This window comes from Amia ocellicauda, chromosome 17 (genome assembly GCF_036373705.1).
Source record: "Amia ocellicauda isolate fAmiCal2 chromosome 17, fAmiCal2.hap1, whole genome shotgun sequence".
Lineage (NCBI taxonomy): Eukaryota > Metazoa > Chordata > Actinopteri > Amiiformes > Amiidae > Amia > Amia ocellicauda.
Window position 1 is genome coordinate 14823189 of NC_089866.1, and position 17951 is coordinate 14841139.

Below are 17951 nucleotides of genomic sequence, written 5' to 3' on the forward strand. Positions count from 1 at the left end.
TTTAGGAGAGCGAGCGAGAGAGAGACACACACACAGGCAGAGCATGTCTTACCCCAGACCGGCATGGCTCTGGATCTCTATGACCTCCAGGGAATTGAAGTAGGTCACAAACAGATAGGGCTCCCGGTAGGCTGGGGGAGAGCAGAAAACAGAAGTCTCACACAGACAGAAAGACAGAAAAAAAAGAGAAGAACAGGCACGTTCACAAACACATGGAGACAGACAGACAGACAGACAGTACCAAAGGCCAGAGGCAGGCGGCTCCACTTGATGTCGTCAGTGCGGCTCCTCCGGCCATACGCGTCCACAAACACGCCGAACTCTGTCATCACAGCAACAAGCGCGAGCACCACGGGAATAAGAAGAAGAGTTATATAATCGTCAGAGGAAAAGGAGGAAAGAGAGGAGGGAGGGAGGCTGTGGGGGAAGACAGACAGAGAGCGAGGGAGGGATCCAGAGAGGGCAGAAGATGATGGGAAGTGCCCAAAGAAATGCACGAGAGTCGTTGTTTACCGTGGAAGCAGAGCAGGTACTCCTCCTTCTGTGTGGCCAGGTTGACTTGCTTGATGGCGATGGGGAAACTATGAGACGCCGCCGCGAACACAGCCGACGCCAGAGACGCATCAGTCTTATCCAGGAACTCTGAGAGAAGAGAGATGGAGAGGAAGAGAGATGGAGAGGGAGAGGGAGAGGAAGGGAGGGAGAGAGGGGAAGCACAAAGCAGTGAAATTCAGAACACAGGTACAACACGAATGAAATGACAACACTACAGCACAGTAACAGCCACCCCGTGCTGGAGCAGTCAGTGTCTCGACCTACAGGATTCGGCAGGGGACTGAGGTGTAAACGTACAGAAGCTAAACAAATATAAAAATACATGTAAAATAAACAAACAAAAATAAAATTAGCCCATCTGTAATCCTGAATACAGGCTGTAATGTAGCTGCTAAGACCAGGCCAGCTGATCCTGTCGAGTGGCTCCCAGTGTGGCTCTGCTCACCCTCCAGCATGTACTGCTTCATCTCAATCTCGTAGAACTTGTTGGTGCCGACGATGATGCTGTAGCCAGTGAAGTGGATACAGCTGCAGGGCTCCGAGGTCTCGATCTCCTGGAGAGGAAGGAGGGGAGGAAAGAGTAGGAAAGGGAGAAGGGGATGAGAAGGAAGTGAAGAGGAAAAGCAGTAGGTGAGGTTGGAGAGGTGCTGATTCAAACAATACATTTTTGTTAGCTTCAAAAATGCGATTAACTGCAGACACATACGCCACAGAACAGACAGAAATTATCAGTTCAGCCAGTCAAGTAATTAAGAGTTTGCCCCCACCCCATCACCACACCAATCCCTGCCCCTGTGGACGCACCTTCCTGATGCAGAATTTGTTAAGATTGTCGTTGTAGCGCAAGATTGTGATTTTATTGGGCATGGCTGCACAGATACACGAGGCATTTTCAATCTGCACAGAGGGGGGGGAGAGAGAGGCAGGGAGAGGGAGAAGGTTAGACAAAGAGTGAGACAGTAATACAGTTACCTAATGATCTGTGAAAGACACTATGTACAGTTGCCTAATGTAGCTGTGAAAGGCACTATATACAGTTACCTAATGTAGCTGTGAAAGGCAGTATAAATAGTTACCTAATTGAGCTGTGAAAGGCGCTATATACAGTTACCTAACGGATCTGTGAAAGGCGCTATATACAGTTACCTAACGGATCTGTGAAAGGCAGTATAAACAGTTACCTAAAGGATCAGTGAAAAGTGCTATATACAGTTACCTTGCCGGCGGCGAACAGGTGGCAGCCCTTGACAGTCTCGAGGATGAAGGGCGAGACCTCGGGCTGTGAGGGCAGGTGCGCCTGGGCCAAGGACTGCTTAACCTTCTTAATTTCCATCAAACACAAGGCACGCTCTGAACCTGAGCACAGGTAACACAAACACACAAACAGCACAGTAAGGGTGTCTGCTTAGAAATAGAACAGAGTAACACAAATTACATGAAACCAACACAAGTTTCTCAGGAAAGGATGCAAGAATTCATTCACACACTAACAGACTGGCACGGATGCGCACACACATGCACAGCTGTCCTGGGCTCCAGTGTGGAACCACTCCTTTAATTCCACAAGCTGGATCAGTACGTCTCTTTCTCTGTCTGCCCCTGATGGACTGTCGGTGGTACTGACCCATGATCATCAGCAGCTTGTCGTGCTCCTTCAGGATGAAGATCTGAAACACAGAGCTCAGCCCTGGGATGTGCGTCAGAGAGTTCTTGATCACATTCAGGGCGTACAGGCCTTCCTCAGAGCCCACCAGCACGATCTGAGCGGGGTGGGGTGGGGTGGGGTGGGGTGAGGGATGGAGGGAGAATGGGAAGGAGATGGAGAGAGTCTAGAGTGAAGTCACACAGATTATAAACAGTGTGTGTGAGACTGTGCGCGTGCTGGACTTTGAGTGTGTGTATGTGCGAGTGAATGTGTGGCCATACCTGGTCAGTGAGAGGCAGGGTACAGTTGATGTCCAGGCGGTCGTCTCCCTCCAGCTTCAGCAGCGAGTTGCCCAGCAGCTTCTGCAAGGACACAGCACAGCGCAGCACAGCACGGTCACAGGGGGCACACAGGCCCACCTACCCACCCTCACAGCCCTGAGACAAGAGCATCTTCCACTTTGTGTGCCCCCTAACAATAATTAAAATAACAAGCTTTTATATAGCACCTGTCATGCGAAAGTGCTTCACCCCTCCCTGCACCCTGACTCTAGCTCCCGACACTGCTCTACAGTACCCTACACCAGGCCACACCCAGGGAAGCCCTATGCCTCTTGCTCCTGTTCCTCTCTCCCTAACACAAATTACTATTGTAATAAAAATAAAAATTAAAGTGTAATAATTAGCTGTATTGTTTTGAATGTATTTTCCAAACACAGACATGTTTGGACAGGTCTGTGACACTCGCAAATTTTCTCTTCGGTGAAAAAACATATCCAACCTCGTACAGGGTTCGAGAGCTGCCGTCAGCCTCAGGCACGGACCTAGACTCACACCTGATTCCAGGTACAACACTGTGGAAACTGTGAAGGATACTAAATATTTTGTAGCCGGCCCCCCATCCCCTCCCTCCCTCTCAGGGCTTGTTGCACTGGAGTTCAACACCAGCTGGACAGGAGATCGGCCGATATCTCAACGTGTACAAACCTCACAACACTTACAAAACGCACACAACACTTACAAAGCTCACGACACTTACAAAAACTCAACAACACTTACGTCAACAGGAACAACAGATGCGACACTCAAAGGGGACAAACTGTCTGGAGGCATGGAGATGAGACGGACAACGGACAGACAGACAGCACTGCAAGCTAGCGAGAGAGGGGAGGAGCGATGGAGCAATGCCCCACCCCACGGAAAGCCGCAGCAACACAACCAGGAATGCACAACATGCTGCCGTTCCAGGTACACTTAGGGAGTGGCGGGGCGTGTGTCAGGGACATGCACACAGACTGAGGATTGACTGACTGGAGCAGCTTCACTTCACTGTCATGCAGGATAGCGTGTTCAAGACTCGACAGTGTATTTTGGTCTGGGCATATGTGCGTGTGTGTAGGAGTTGGTGCTTGGGTCTTTCGTGCTGGAGTCCGTGTTTGTGGAAAGCCAGGTGAGAGGGACAGGGCAGGACACACAAACACGGGCCGGCCTCTGCACAGCTGTTTACCTGCACCACTGGGGACAGAACCATCTGCCTTTTGAAACCACCAGCCTACAGACACAATGACGGCAGGCAGGGACAGGGGAGGAAGGCAGGAGGAGGGGGAGGAGGGAGGGAGGAAGTGATGACAGTAAGCAAATCAACACCGAAATAAACATGCAGAATAATATACGCAATGGGCGAGACACCGCACGGCAGGAGCAGAACAGGACAGACAGAGAGAGAGAGAGAGAGAGAGAGAGAGAGAGAGAGAGAGAGAGAGAGAGAAGAAGAGAGAAAGATACAGTTAACGACGAGAACAGACGCACTTTTCTTGTTAGGATGTTAAAAAAAACAAGTAAATAAATTTAAAAAAAAAAAAAGTGATTTAAACACAGCAGGTCCAGGTCTGAGAACAAACACAGCGATGGGAGATCCAGCAAGGGGACGGACCCTACAGCACAGGGGGGGCACTATCATTACGATATTAACAATAATAATTATAATAATAATAATAATAGTGACACCGGGTGCTGTAGAGTGTTGGATAATTAAATAGAATAATAAATGACAATTGATTAAACAATTGATTAAGTGGTGTTAATCCCCCCTCCCCACCCCCTCCACTCACAGCATCTGCCTCTGCTTTCTCGCGCGAACTGCGGCCCCCGGCCACCACAGACTCCAGCACAGCCACCCAGCGCTGCTTGTCCGGGAAGCTGGGCGCCATGAAGTACAGCGTCTGCCCCGGCCAGCAGGTGGTGTGTGGGTGGGACTCCAGCTTCAGCACATAGGGGATGTCTGCACAGCGACACACAACAATGCGCAAGGTTACACAACTGTGCTCAATGTTACACAACATGGTGCAATATTCCCACCACTAGGCACTGTAATACACAACCAGGGAACAAGCCTGCACAATAGGAACAATAATACACAACTGGGCACCTTAATACACAGCCCACCCCAACACAACTGGGTACAGCTATACACAATCCATTACAACGTAGAATAACAGTACACCACCACCAGAGGGGCGTGTGGGATATGCAGGTGTAATTTCTGTGACACTTGTACAACAAGTTCTGAGGAATCAATCCTTTAAATGTCAACACATTGAACAGCTGCCCCGCCCCTCCTGCTCACCTGACTTAGCGGTGTTGACCAGTTCAGAAGAGCCCACTGCCCCGTGCACAGTCACCTCTCCATCGGGCAGGCACAGCTCAAACTCCTCCTGGGGTTTCACTGAGTCTATGAGACAGAGAGAGGGAGAGGGATAGAGAGAGAATAGGGACAACAAGTATTTTCACTATGAAAAAAATACAGTAAAGACCTAAATGTGTAATATATATATGTATTCTTAATATTAGTGACACCAGGTGCTATAAAGGCATATTGCCAATTGAATAAATAAATACATGCATACATACATACATAAATGGCAACTGACAAAAATACTTAATCGATTAATCAATTTATTTTGTTGGCTACGGCTCTCACCTTCCCTGGGCTCGGTCTCGTATATCGTCACTTTGGTCCCGTCGAGCACAATGTACTTCCTCTCCCAGCCCTGCTGCCCCCGCTTCCCATTCCTGACAGAGATTGGGAGAGTTTCAATCATGGAAAAAATATTTGTCGTAAAGACAAAGTACAACGCATAGAATGAAAACTAAAAGGACAGAATGGAGAGAGGAGGAAAAAAATGAGAATAAAGAACAGATAAAATCAGTAGTAGTATACACAACAGAGAGAGAGAGAGAGAGAGAGAGAGAGAGACTCTTTTAAATCCCGATTTCTGCTTCTGCAAGGATAAACATAAGGGAAGGGGTTTCTTGGTAAGCGTAGCAGAGGCCCGCAGAGGAGCCAACACGCATTCCTCGGAAATCTCAAGAACCTGTCACGTCTCTGTGGTCCTGTGCGTCAAGCAAGTGCTGATTGGTTGAGCAGGGAGTTTCTGAGAGCCACAGTCAATCGCTCATTGATGAGTGGTGGGTCGACTTGTGTACAATGTATGGCTGTAGGCGCTGCAGCAGGTCAGAAAACCGATGTGGTGACATATGAATATGTAAAATGCATCTCCTCATGCACAAAATTCATTTGATGCACTAACAGACTGTACTCCCCCTCATCCGGCCTGCACATGTGCAGAGGTCTCACAAAACTATGGGGCACCATTTATGTGATATGTCCACTAATTGTAATGAAAAATAAATTTTGTGCACCAGTCAACCTGTCGCCAGCCCTACACAATACAAAAGAAACAGGAGACTGATCAAGGCACTAATCCAAAGACCTGGGTTTGCAACGTGATCAAGACTGAATTCCAAAGGAAATTTAGAAACTTGCTGAGCCGATCAGGACAGGCAGACTATAAGAGCTATAACAGGAGCAAATCTGCTAAAATGAAATAAATAATGATAAGAATGAATATATGTGTAGAAAATCGAGTGTTTCACCAATCTAAATGATTATAAATCTTACAAAGCCCATATTGTCGGCTATATTATATTCAGTATAGCCTACCGCATAAACTGAAGAAAGTATTTATAGCTTATTCATTTTGAGGAGTTTACAGCTGAAACATTGTATATGTATTTAATTAAAATATTTAGTAACATAAGAACGGATATGTGGGAGAAATTCACATACGCAGAGATATTTACTTTTGAATTGCACAAGCTGCACAAAACGCGTCTACGGTGGTTCTAGCCAACTATAGCAAGACAATATAGATCTGCACATACAGGATGCAATATAGCAATGTGTGGTTCTGTAACAGTATGTGCTGATTTACACCCATACAACACCATACCCACACTGCCTTTGCACCCCACCTTCTGTCCCATATTTGGATGATAGAAAGTTGGCAACCCTAGGCGCACCATAGAAAACGGGTTTCCGTTTCTGTGTTTCTTCTTCATTTTCTGTAGATTGTGATTTGGTAAATGCAAAACTGTCCCCTAGTGCACGTGTTAATGTTACGTATAAGTATGTTGGCAGACACCTATGTGAATGTCTGTGTACAACGCCAGCACATGTACGCACAGATGCAGAAGCATAAATCAGCGTTAAGTCACTAGTCCCAACACCCATCCTGCCCCATCCCCACCACACCCCACCCCTCCCACCTGGGCTGCTTCATCCAGCCCTCCAGCCGCACGTGTCCCCCTGGCTCTCGGAGCTGCAGGGCGGGGGAGGCTGCCTTGTCACGGCTCAGCGCCTCGGAGAAGTGCGTCGCCAGCTCGGGCGGCAGCCCACAGGTGGCTGGAAGGCAGGGGGAGCATTTTGGGTGGCACATAGCGTGACATTCTGAAGCAGAAGAGAAAACACCGTTAACACGACACAGCACAGCACTACACAACACAACACAATGCAAGACAGTACAGCACACCACTACACAATAACACAGCACAGCAGAGCACAACACATTCTGAGAGAGGAGAGGAAAAAAACAATGTAGACACACAACACAGGACAACAGCAGTCGCCCTCCTGTCTGAGCTCTGTACAGCAGCACCGTTTAAACCTTACAGCAGTGCAATCTGAAATGGGACAGGAAATCAAGCTGGGGAATGTGGCATGTTGGGAAGTGCGATGCGCTTACCCACGCAGGTGGCGGCTTGGCGGCCGAAATGCACGGCGTCCAGGCACACGGCACACTTGGTGGCCCTCATGTTGAGCCCCACGGTGAAGCGATGGGGGATGTTGTGGTGCATCCTCTCCTTCACGCGGCGGCCGTACTCTGCACACAGCCAGCAGTGACAAAAGCACACAGCACGCCGTTACACAGAGACAGGCTCAAACATGAACACAGACATTTACATATATATATATATATACATACACACAGATATATATAGATATACACACATGCACACACAGATTATATATATAATACACACATGCACACACAAATATAGGTGTATATTTTCTCTCACACACACACACTCATGTCAATGCAACGCAACAGCTTAAGTACCAACATGTGGGCCTGACAATACAGAGAGGAGAGTGGGAGACAGAGAAGGAGGAGGGGAGGGGAGAGGAAGCCTGATAACATAAGAGTGAAAGGTAGAGGGAGACAGAGAGAGAAGAGGGAGGGAGTATCCGAGAGAGGGGGAGGGCTAGGGCTTCACACTATGCAGTGTATCCAGGCAGTTTGGGGCTGTGCTGCGTGGTGAAATGCAGTGGAGATATATTCAGTGAAGGGTGGGGGGTCGTGATTGGACCTTTGGGTGCTCTTTGCAGACTGCAGACAAGGGACTTATCCTGGTCAGAGAATTTGGGGATGCGAGGCGTCTCAGTGTCGGGATAAGCCCCCCACTGTGCAGGAGATCCACGGATTCTTTAAGCCTGACAGATAATCCCATTATTGCCAATTCCAGATGGACACATGGGCTACGGTTTACAGAGGAGGGGTGGAAATTACAGAATCACCCCCTAAAATGAATGAACTAACGAAGAGCTGGTTGGAAAGACTTTGTGCACAAGTGACGAGCACGAGAGAGGAAGGGGAGAAACAGACCCACGTGCCGAGACCCTGCAGGAAGCGCACTGTGCGCAGACACACACACACACACACAAAGTCCTGTTCAATCACAACGTAGCCGCACCGCCTTCCTGCATATGAACAGATCTCATCACTTATTATTTTAATTATAATTTGCATGCATTATTATTATATTATTTTCATTATCATCTTCATTACTATAATCATCTTTATGGGATTGTGTTGAGGTCTGTACTCGGTGGGGCTGAAGTTGTGATTTAAACAGGGCCAACAACAACAATCATGACATAAACAAACAGTATTCGAGAGACACAAACACATGCACAGACAGCACTGTCAGGCCGGACGACTCCTCATGTCAGGGATGCACTAAGAGAGTGGCTGTCAACAGGAGACTGCAAACAGCCGAGACAGGAAGTGACACGCTCCCCTCTGGATGCATGAAACAGAACTGTGGGCGACCTGGGAGGGTGGGGGAGTGTGGAGGGAGAACGGATGGAAGCGACGCGTGCGTGAGTGACTCTGCATGGGTCAGGAGGGGGCTCAGCCAGAGGGGTCAGGAGGGGGCTGGGTCAGAGCTGGAGCCAGATTTAGCCAGTCTTGCACCAGGAAGAGAAGGAAAATAAAATCTATACAATACAAAAATAAATAAGTGAGAGGGAGAGAGAGAGAGAGAAAGAGATGAAAGGGGGAGCATCAGATAGAAAGAGAGGTCAAGGGAGCAAAGGAGGGAGAGAGAGAGAGAGAGAAAAAAGGGAGATGGGGAGAGGGAACAAAGGGGATAGAGACAAAGAGAGAGGGAGAGACAGATAGAATTATGAATAAAAAAATAATAGCAACAGGTCTTAGAAAAGCTATATTAAAAAAATCTGAATAGTCCAGTTTAAAAAGGGAACACGAAAAGCATCCCCCATTGCAAAGTCAAATAACATCAGAAAACTACTTTTCAAAATGGATTTATTATTTTTACAAAGACAAAGGACCAGAATCTGGTGCTGGAGCTGGGCTCTGTAAATCTGCCTCCACATCATTATGGTGGTTTTAGAAAATGGGGTTAAAGTGAACTAAAAAAATAACCATGAAATAAAATGTACAGTATGCGTATTTAGATAGTTATATACAGGGTGATTAATTCATCGAACCATTTCAGTTACTCATGAGATGACAACATTGAGCACCACGCCTCAGGGTCTATCTACTAGCGCCACAGCACACACGGGACTCAAGGTCCTCACGCCACAAACGCACTGGGCATGCTCTCCTCTCTGGGAGATGATGTGTCCGAGCCGGATAACGAGACTCCCAAGTTACTGTCAGCCGGGTTCCTGTGGGCACCGGATACCCGTTGGGCTCTTTCAGGTCGTTGGCAGTGCGCACGTAGGACAGCGTTGAACACTGTCCTAACGAGCTACCCAAAGCCTCCATAAGGTTCTGGTGCCATGAGTGGCGTGGGGTGGCAACTGATCTGAAGTGGTTCGAAGATGAATAACAATACAGAAATCACCCTGTATATCTGAGTGCAGGAACACACGGCCTCGAGCTGCCAGGGGTCTATAGACTTACTTTCAAAAGTGACCCTCCTTCTCTCTGTAGAGTGTGAGACAAAGACAATAAAGAGATAGTTCTGAGCAGCAGGACAAATGCCATGGCGCAAGGGGGGGAACTGGGCGAGTGGACCGGCCGGATGGACGCAGGATTTCGCCAGCCGATAGATGGTCCACTGCCGCTGCTGTGGGCACTGTGGCAGATGTGGAAGTGGGGTGCACACGCCAACACACGGGTACCCCTCACGTGAGACAGGGGGATAGAGCTGGTGGTGGCCAGTAGACAACACAGAGAGCAGCAGCAGGGATGTGGACAAGGGACAGGGACGGTGTCTTTACAGGACTGGGAGGTGGACACAGCAGGCGGTCAGTCAGGCCAGTCGGTCACTCTGGCGGTTTCCAAAACAACACCCCCTGCTGTAGCTCTGCAGCTTCTCCTCCAAAGCCGATTCCGTTACCTCAGTGATCTTTAATTGCAGGACTCTTGAAGCTGCAGTGTCTGTGTGTGTTGTTTTGTGCATCTGTGTATATGTCTATCTGCATGTCTGTGTCCATCAGTTTCTCTATCTGTGTCTCTCTCTCAGTCGGCTGTGTGAGCGTGTGTGTTCGTCTGTGCGTCACTCATTCTCTCGAGTGTCTGAGCGTGCGTATTTGTCTGCGCGACTCTCAATCTCTATGTCCACGCGTCCCTGTACCTGTCTCTCTGAACGTGTGTGGGTCTCTCCCCGTCTCCGTGTGCGTGTCTGACTCACCCTCAGGTGTGGAGGACTCTTTTCTGCGGGAGGAGGAGGGGGCGAGCAGGCTGGCGGGGTTGGGCTGGTGCTCCGGCGACTTCACGATGGCCGACATGATGATCTGCTGCCGGGCTGTGGCTGGGGTGGAGGGTGCGGGGTGCTCGCTGGCCTTGAAGCGGGCGGCTGCAGGAGGGAAGGAGAGGAGACAAGAGAGGGAGGGAGAAAGTGTGAGAGTGAGAGTGAGAGTGAGAGGGTGGGTGGGATTGGGTGAGAGGTGAAGAATCATGAGAGAGAAGATGGGGGTTGGGGGATAGAAGAGAGGTGAGAAGAGAGGAGAGATAGAGAAGGACAAGGGAGAGAGAGAAGAGGGAAGAGAGGAGGAGAGAACAGGAAAGAGGAGGAGAGCAGAAGGAGAACAGCAGGGAGGAAGAGGACAAGAGAGAGGGAAGAAAGCAGGAGGAGAGATGTACCCTCGTCCCGTAGAGAGCGCAGCTCGATGCGCATCTTCTGCAGCGCCTCCTCAAGCTCTGAACAGCGCATGCGCTCTTTCTCCAGCGCAACCTTCATGTCGTTATAGGGGAGGGGCACTTGGGGCACGCCCCCCAGCTCTTCCCGCCGACGCCCGAAAATCCCCTGCAGGCAGAGAGGGGGAGGAGGAGGACGACAACAAGAGGGACAGGGAGAGAGGAAGGGGGCTTTAGTAACTGAACACCCTCCAAAGCTACACACACACCGACACACACTCATCTTTTATACATAGAAAGAAAGAAAATAGATTATCGGTACTATTTACAGATTACAGTCTCTATCTCTCTCTCTCACACACACACTCATAGGGTTAGGGGGTCAGTTACCTTCTTCTTCTTAGAGGGCTGATCCATCTTGGCCTGGAGGAAATCGATTAGCTTGGTCTGCTGGGAGATCGTGCCCTCCATCTTCACCTTCTCATGGGAGTACACGGCCTGGGGGGGGTTGCAGGGAGAGCAATCAAACTCTGAGCTCTGATAAACGACCAATTGTCTCTTGTGAGCAGGAGCCAAGAGCTGCCTTATATATTAGCAGGTTTATTATAATGTAATTTCTATAATTTCGTTAATATGAATATTATCATCATCATCATTAGTATGCATGTGAAAATATTCGGAGTGCTGTTCCCTTGCAAGACCCCTATTATCCGCCCACACCGCTTGAGTTACACAACCAAAGCTTCCTACACGGATTCTGCCCAATACCCAGCAGACTGCTAGTGCCACTCACCCTGACATTCATTTTGTAACCAACTTAAAAACCAAAAACAAAAACACTTTCGCAAATACTTGTGAGAATGTGAAAGGATGTTAATAAGTGATTTATGACTTCACCTTTGAAGAGTAAAACAGGGTAGTGACAGAGGGAACACTTAAGCCGTGGCCTGAAAGCTGATTAAATACAACATCTGAATTTGAGGACCATGTAGTATCTAAACATGTATATATATTTAGATGCTATTTATATATAGATATATAGCACGTGTGTGGTGTGCAAAAGCTGCTGTACATTTGCATTTCTGCACCAGCGAACATGTGTTCAGCAGAATCGCAGGGGGTGCACCCTGGGAACGAGCATGGCATCGCTGTTTTTATTTTTTATTAAGCAAACTCACAAAAAACAACAAAGGCGTAATCTCTATTGATATGCAAATAAGAGACGGGCAATTTAACGCCAGTGAAAACCATCTCATCCGGCTCTTGCTGTTTCTGTTGCAGAGATGTCATTGATTACAATACAATACCCAGCTCAGCCCCCCTATTGTCAGAGGCTTCACCAAAATAAAAAACAATATTTATGAAAACAAAAACAAAAACTAAACACCAGCACCACAACAGCAGTGAGCATCGAGAGGGACGCACCTGTCTCTGGGACAGCAGCATTTTATCAATGTTGTGTAATGACGCTCGCCTGTTGAAACGCAGGGCGCTCCTGCTGATTCAATCACCCCGTTCCATTAAAGGAGCGTCACGTGAAGCGAGGTAACACAGGAAGTGAACTCTGACCTGGATGTTCTCCAGCTGGTACTCTAGGTCAGTGCGCTCAGTCTTCAGCAGGTCGGTCTGGTCCAGTGCGTCCTGTAGCCCCTGGGTCAGACGGAAGATGTGTGTTTTCTGCATGTCCATCTGCTGCTGCAGCTTGGATTGCTGTTCAGGGAGAGGGAAGGAGAAATGGAAAAGGTTAGGGAGAGGAAGAGATGCACACATGTCAGTGTAATCCACAGTGCTGGCTCCAGTCTGGGCCCTATACTATAATGTAGTCCACACAGCGCTGGCTCCAGTCTGGGTACCTCATCCATCAGCCTCTGCTTCAGTTCCCTCTCCGTCTCCAGTTTCTGCTGCAGGCTGCGTGCGTTCATCTCCAGCATGGCGTGCTTCTTCTCCAGGTCATTGAGCTGCCCGACAACAACAGCAACACAAATTATAATAACGTTGACAATAATAATTAATTATGAGAAATAAAAGCATAAGAACAGCAGCATTTAAAATGCTACAGCCCAGTACGCAGTGCGCTGACGCTGGCCATGGGAGGGGCTGTGGTGGTCAGGGTCTCTCTCTCCGCTCTGTGTGGGCGTGTGTGCAGTACATAGGTGTGGCATGACCATGTGACTGTGCACATGAGGTGTGACCCTGAGGCGTGTGTGTGATGGGACAGTGTGTTGCGTGGCGTGAGCATGGGTTGTGCATAGCTTGTGCTTGCTGGCTCCCTCACCGTGTCGGACAAGCTCTCGGCCTTCAGCTTCTGCTCCTTCAGGGCCTGCTGCAGCACCAGGATCTCGGCCTTGTGCTCCTTCACTGCCAGCTCCACTGCCTGGCGGGACTCGGAACTGCGCTGGTCTGCACGCAGCCTGCACACCAGACCAGACAGGCAGAGAGAGAGAGAGAGAGAGTTTGTGTTTATCTGAGTGTATGCGTGCATGTCCAGGGAGACAGACAGAGGTTGGGGGGGGGCGTCCTCACCTGTTCTGCTTCTCGCTGTCCAGCAGACGCTGCATGTCCCGTGCCCGCCTCTCCGCCTGCTCCTTCTCATCATCCAGCGCGCTGCGCCACACCTCCCACTGCCGCTCCTTCTCCAGTAGCTCGTCGTTCAGTGTCTCCAGCTCCAGCACCTGCTCCTCCAGCATCGTGCAGGTCGTCTTCAGGGTCTCGATGTTCTGGGGGTGCAGAGAGAGGGAGAGGGAGCGGGAAGATGGGGGGGGTGGGGAGAGAGGGAGGAAAGAGGGGAAAAGGGGAGAGGCAGGGCAAGTGGGATGGAGAGAAGTTGGGGTAGAGAGGGAGAAAGGGAAAAGAAGTGGGCGATGGAGTGGTTGGTGGGAGGGGGAGATTGTGAGAATGTAGAGCAAGACAATGAAGAGAGAGAGGGATGCAGGGGTGGGGGGGGAGCGGGAGAGAGAGGCAGGGGTGCATTCAAAGGAGCGTCACGTGATGCAAAGCCAATCCCAGTTTACAGCCCAGGAGACTCCCGGGTTAAGTGCCAGGTCTCTGCCTGACGAGTCTGACTGGGAATATCGGTGACCCAGCCGGAACTGGCATGTGCAGTACTTACAATACTTAAAACTAAAAAATAAAGTTATAAAAATGACAGCCGATGAGAGAGAAGGACTGCGCTGTCCTCCCGGCTGCCCACGCACACGACATCCCCCACAGAGCTTCACCGCATCACAGCATGTTCCCTTCTACTTTAATACAACAATAGCACAGCACTGACAGGAACAAGACACAGGAAGATATATATATACACACATATCTATATTTTCAGTAGCTCACTGTGTTCCGGGGACAATTAATAAAAAACCCAGTTTTCCTCTACGTGAAAAAATACATTGTTTCCAGCTTTTGGAAGAGGATACCTTCCCCTCTCCTGGTCTCCCTTACACCTTATTCCCCCTTCCCACTCCCACCTCCCCCAGCCCTTGGCCTGCCATTCTGCACACTCCTCACTTGTTTCTGGTTGTTGAGGTGCATCTCTCTGTCAGCCACCTCCCTGCGCAGTCTGTCCACGTCCTGGCTAAGCTGCATCCGGTCCTCGCTGTCGTCTGTCGCCTCGTCCAGCTGCTTGGATAGGTAGAAGTTCTGCCGGTTCAACTCGGCGTTCTCTTGACTCAGTTGTGTCAGCTGCTCCTCCAGCTCAGTGATGACCTGGTGGTGGTGGGGGGCAAGTGGGAGAGAAACCAGGAAGAGTTACTCTGGTAAATAATCAGATGAAACACCTTGGGTGTGAGGGTGTGTGCATGCTTTGGGTGTATGAAAACACTGTTAAACACAGTGCCAGTCAGGTGTTACCGAACCCCGGGCGTGGCTCGATAGTTCAACAATATCGAATTAAACTACAGGACTTGGTGGGGATCAGTGGGTGATGCCAGGAGGTTGTCAGTATGGTCAGTATGGGCGTCCTTGATTACACCCCCCCCAGTCATTTAGTTATGCATCTGTCTTAGTAGGTTGGCTGGGTCCGTGCCATGAAGAAGAATAGAACGCTAAACAGCAGCAGCGTGACAGGGGCCAGGCTGGGAGAGTGAGACACTGGTATATAGACACCCACACACGAACAACATGCACACACACACCCTAAAAACTAAATAAATTAGACAATTAATTAGCGTGAGAATGTTGAGAAAGGTGATGCGATCCAGCTCTTAACGAGATAATTTATTCCTCCTCCACACCTCCCCCTACCAAACTGCTCTGAAGACAGACAGAGAATGCGAGAGAAAGAGAGATTCCTCTATGCACTGGCTCTCCAGGGCCAGCAGGCTGTGTGTTGCAGCTCAGCTGTGATTTCCTCAGGACCGGCAGCCCCAAGCTCTTCCCATCGATCACTCTGCTTTTAACTCAAAGACTCCCTCTTGCTCTTCAGAGAGGAGGCAACTGCTTCTACTTTGTTTAGTCTTAGCTCTTGCTCTCTCTGATACGTTTTTATGTTTCTCTTTTGTTTCTGAAATACCTTTAGGAGGGAGGGAGGGAGGCAAGGAAGAGTAGAAAAACAAAACAAAACAAAAAAAAAGCCTGCACACTGATAATTCACATGTACCAACACATACTCCCTCACAAACAAGAAACGGAGGAATAGGCTTGGTTGGCATAGCAGCGCAGAGGTACAGATTCAAACCGAGGCGTGGGCAGCCCAGAGCCCCAGACGCACACCCAGTGCCGAGCCTGTTCTCACAGCAAGGCTTGGAGAATTCCCAGTCCACTCTCTGAACGCCACATTCCAAATTTCCGGACCCATTTTGATTTGATCGTTTTCAATAAAACTGGCACCATTATTCACACTGCCGGCATGAATAAGCACTGTGTTACCCCCCCCACTAGTTGAAGGTCGTGAGAGTGTCTACCAAGGCTTGGATCTGTCTGTCTAGTTCCCAGAGTAATCTTTTTCTCACTAATTGATGATGTCGCTGTTGAGGCAGTGTTAAAAGTAGCCATGTTGTGAACAGTTTAGGATCCTATTCCACAGGTGTGCATGGGTTTGGGCTTGTTAGAGGGACACCCCTAGACTAACAGCCGGAATGACATGAAAGCAGGACCAGAAGTCGGCCTGGTCAGCTATATGCACTGGGATGTGCGGTGTCCCACCCTGGCTGGGCACCCCTTTAAAACTGTGTAAATATAACACATATAATTGTTTTTATTCTACCACCCCTAAATCACAATGAACTGGGACACAGTTGGTTTAGAGCTGTCAGACTGTGTCAGTGATATAACCCCATTAAGGAATACGTCCCTCTGTGTGGAGAGCTGTCACATGCTCACTGAGCTCTCTGCACTGGTGCTGTCTGAGGTGACCGAAGAAACCCAAAGAATGAAAGACAAAGAAAGATAATTCCATCATGAAGACGATTATAATTGTTGCTGTTACTGTTATTACTCAATATAGGCAACAAACCAGAGGCTAAGACAATTACCTTTCTGGTCAAAATAAACAAAGGCGTAATAATAATAATAAACATAAAATAAAGAACGAATAAATAATAATAATAATAATGTGTGTTAGAGTGTGTCTGTCTGTATCTGTATTCCTGCGCATCACTAATTCTATGATTCCCTCACAATATGTTGAGCTGAGATACAGATGGCATGGGCCCAGTCTGACTCCTACTGTAAACAGCCCACCAGAAAGGGAGGGAGGGAGAGAGAGAAGAGATGGAGAAGAGAGGGGAGGGAGGGGGAGGGGAGAGGGGTGAGAGAAGAGATGGAGAGGGAAAAGAGACAGAGGGAGAGAAAGGGAGAGAGGGATAGGTTGATGAGAGAGGAAGGAAGGAGAGGGTGCATGTGTTGGGAGAATGGGAGGAGAGAGGGGGGAGGGGAGGGAAAGGGGACAGCGATGCTGAGATGCTGCTGGCAGCAGCAGGTGGAGAGTTCTGCACAACCCAGTGCACCCTGACCTTTAAACTCTTAACTGGATGCTAGATAGGACCAAGCACTGAAGGGGAAGCCAGTCTCAACTTCACACGCCCCCCCCTTCTAACACACATGCAGCCGACCTGCATACAATTTATTTAAATTTCTGTACAGGCCCTATCAACTACACCATGCCCTGCTTCCGTGCTGGAAAGCTTCCTGTGCTCGGCGCTGACGCATGAGTCTACAAGTCACATCAGGGTGATTTTATAGTTTTATAGTTATAGTTTTTTTCCATGTATTAACACACACACACACACACACACACTTTTATTATTATTGTTGTTTATAATCAGAATAGCATGCCTGCCTGCGGATTATCTACACAGCTCCCGTTGGGATTCTACACTGCCCGCTGCCACTGGGCAGCAGGATTCTGCAGCCAAAAGTAAACGGTCTTCACACTGGGTACAGCGTAGCTGTCTGGTCTCTCAAACACACACAGACAGATGCACAGACATTGTATAGGCGGAAATGGAGAAAGCCCAGAGCAGGAGGCAACTGCGGCGCCAGTTCAGTGCAATGGGAGTCGAGCCATTGTAAAAAACAATGAGACAGTCTATCACAAAGCAGCAGAGCATTGCGGGACTGCAGAGACTGAGCAACAGACAGCTGAGTCCCTCCCTTCATGCTCAGCTCGCCATCCACACAACAGCCTGAGAGTGGGCAGAGACTGACACTGGGGCAGGGGAGTGGGGGTGTGGGGGGGTAGAGACAGGAGAGTGTTGGTCTTCATTACAGTTCTTATTAATCGAATTTAGCTGTTGCTTTGAGCCACCATGGTGTAGCTAAAGTCACCCTAACAGTTTAATTTTATTTAAAAACCAAAAAAAGCAAACAAACCCATTGTGCACTGTAGAACACTCTGTCAGTCAAGTGGTTTAGTCAACGTGATGGAGTAACACTGGTTGTTTCTATGGACATGCTAAACAGCTGGAAAACAACATCATAAGCTGTCTAGAAGGAGGGTTACTTACTGAGCAGCTGTCTCTGAGGGCGTCAAATTTGCGTTGAATCTCGTCTCTGTGAGCCTGTGAGAAACAAAGAGAGAGAGGG

At 49.0% G+C, this 17951-nt stretch overlaps 1 protein-coding gene across 3 annotated transcripts in view; it reads right to left on the minus strand.

The window, feature by feature from the left end:
* The window catches only part of LOC136713040 (citron Rho-interacting kinase), a 54091-nt gene that overhangs the window by 8122 nt on the left and 28018 nt on the right, over positions 1–17951 (minus strand). For 2 of the 3 annotated variants that reach the window (XM_066689931.1, XM_066689932.1), the window contains exons 24-46: positions 17873–17926; positions 14436–14633; positions 13455–13648; positions 13207–13342; positions 12785–12889; positions 12501–12641; positions 11322–11429; positions 10938–11100; positions 10486–10650; positions 7284–7421; positions 6808–6988; positions 5180–5271; positions 4826–4930; positions 4311–4480; positions 3707–3751; positions 2482–2562; positions 2180–2315; positions 1772–1911; positions 1360–1452; positions 1001–1109; positions 514–642; positions 242–322; positions 53–131 (exon numbers count right to left, since the gene is read on the minus strand). In XM_066689931.1, coding sequence (XP_066546028.1) covers positions 53–131; positions 242–322; positions 514–642; positions 1001–1109; positions 1360–1452; positions 1772–1911; positions 2180–2315; positions 2482–2562; positions 3707–3751; positions 4311–4480; positions 4826–4930; positions 5180–5271; positions 6808–6988; positions 7284–7421; positions 10486–10650; positions 10938–11100; positions 11322–11429; positions 12501–12641; positions 12785–12889; positions 13207–13342; positions 13455–13648; positions 14436–14633; positions 17873–17926 — 2843 coding nt within the window. The remainder of the gene's footprint in view (positions 1–52; positions 132–241; positions 323–513; positions 643–1000; positions 1110–1359; positions 1453–1771; positions 1912–2179; positions 2316–2481; positions 2563–3706; positions 3752–4310; positions 4481–4825; positions 4931–5179; positions 5272–6807; positions 6989–7283; positions 7422–10485; positions 10651–10937; positions 11101–11321; positions 11430–12500; positions 12642–12784; positions 12890–13206; positions 13343–13454; positions 13649–14435; positions 14634–17872; positions 17927–17951) is intronic. The other variant, XM_066689933.1, reaches the window with a different exon arrangement.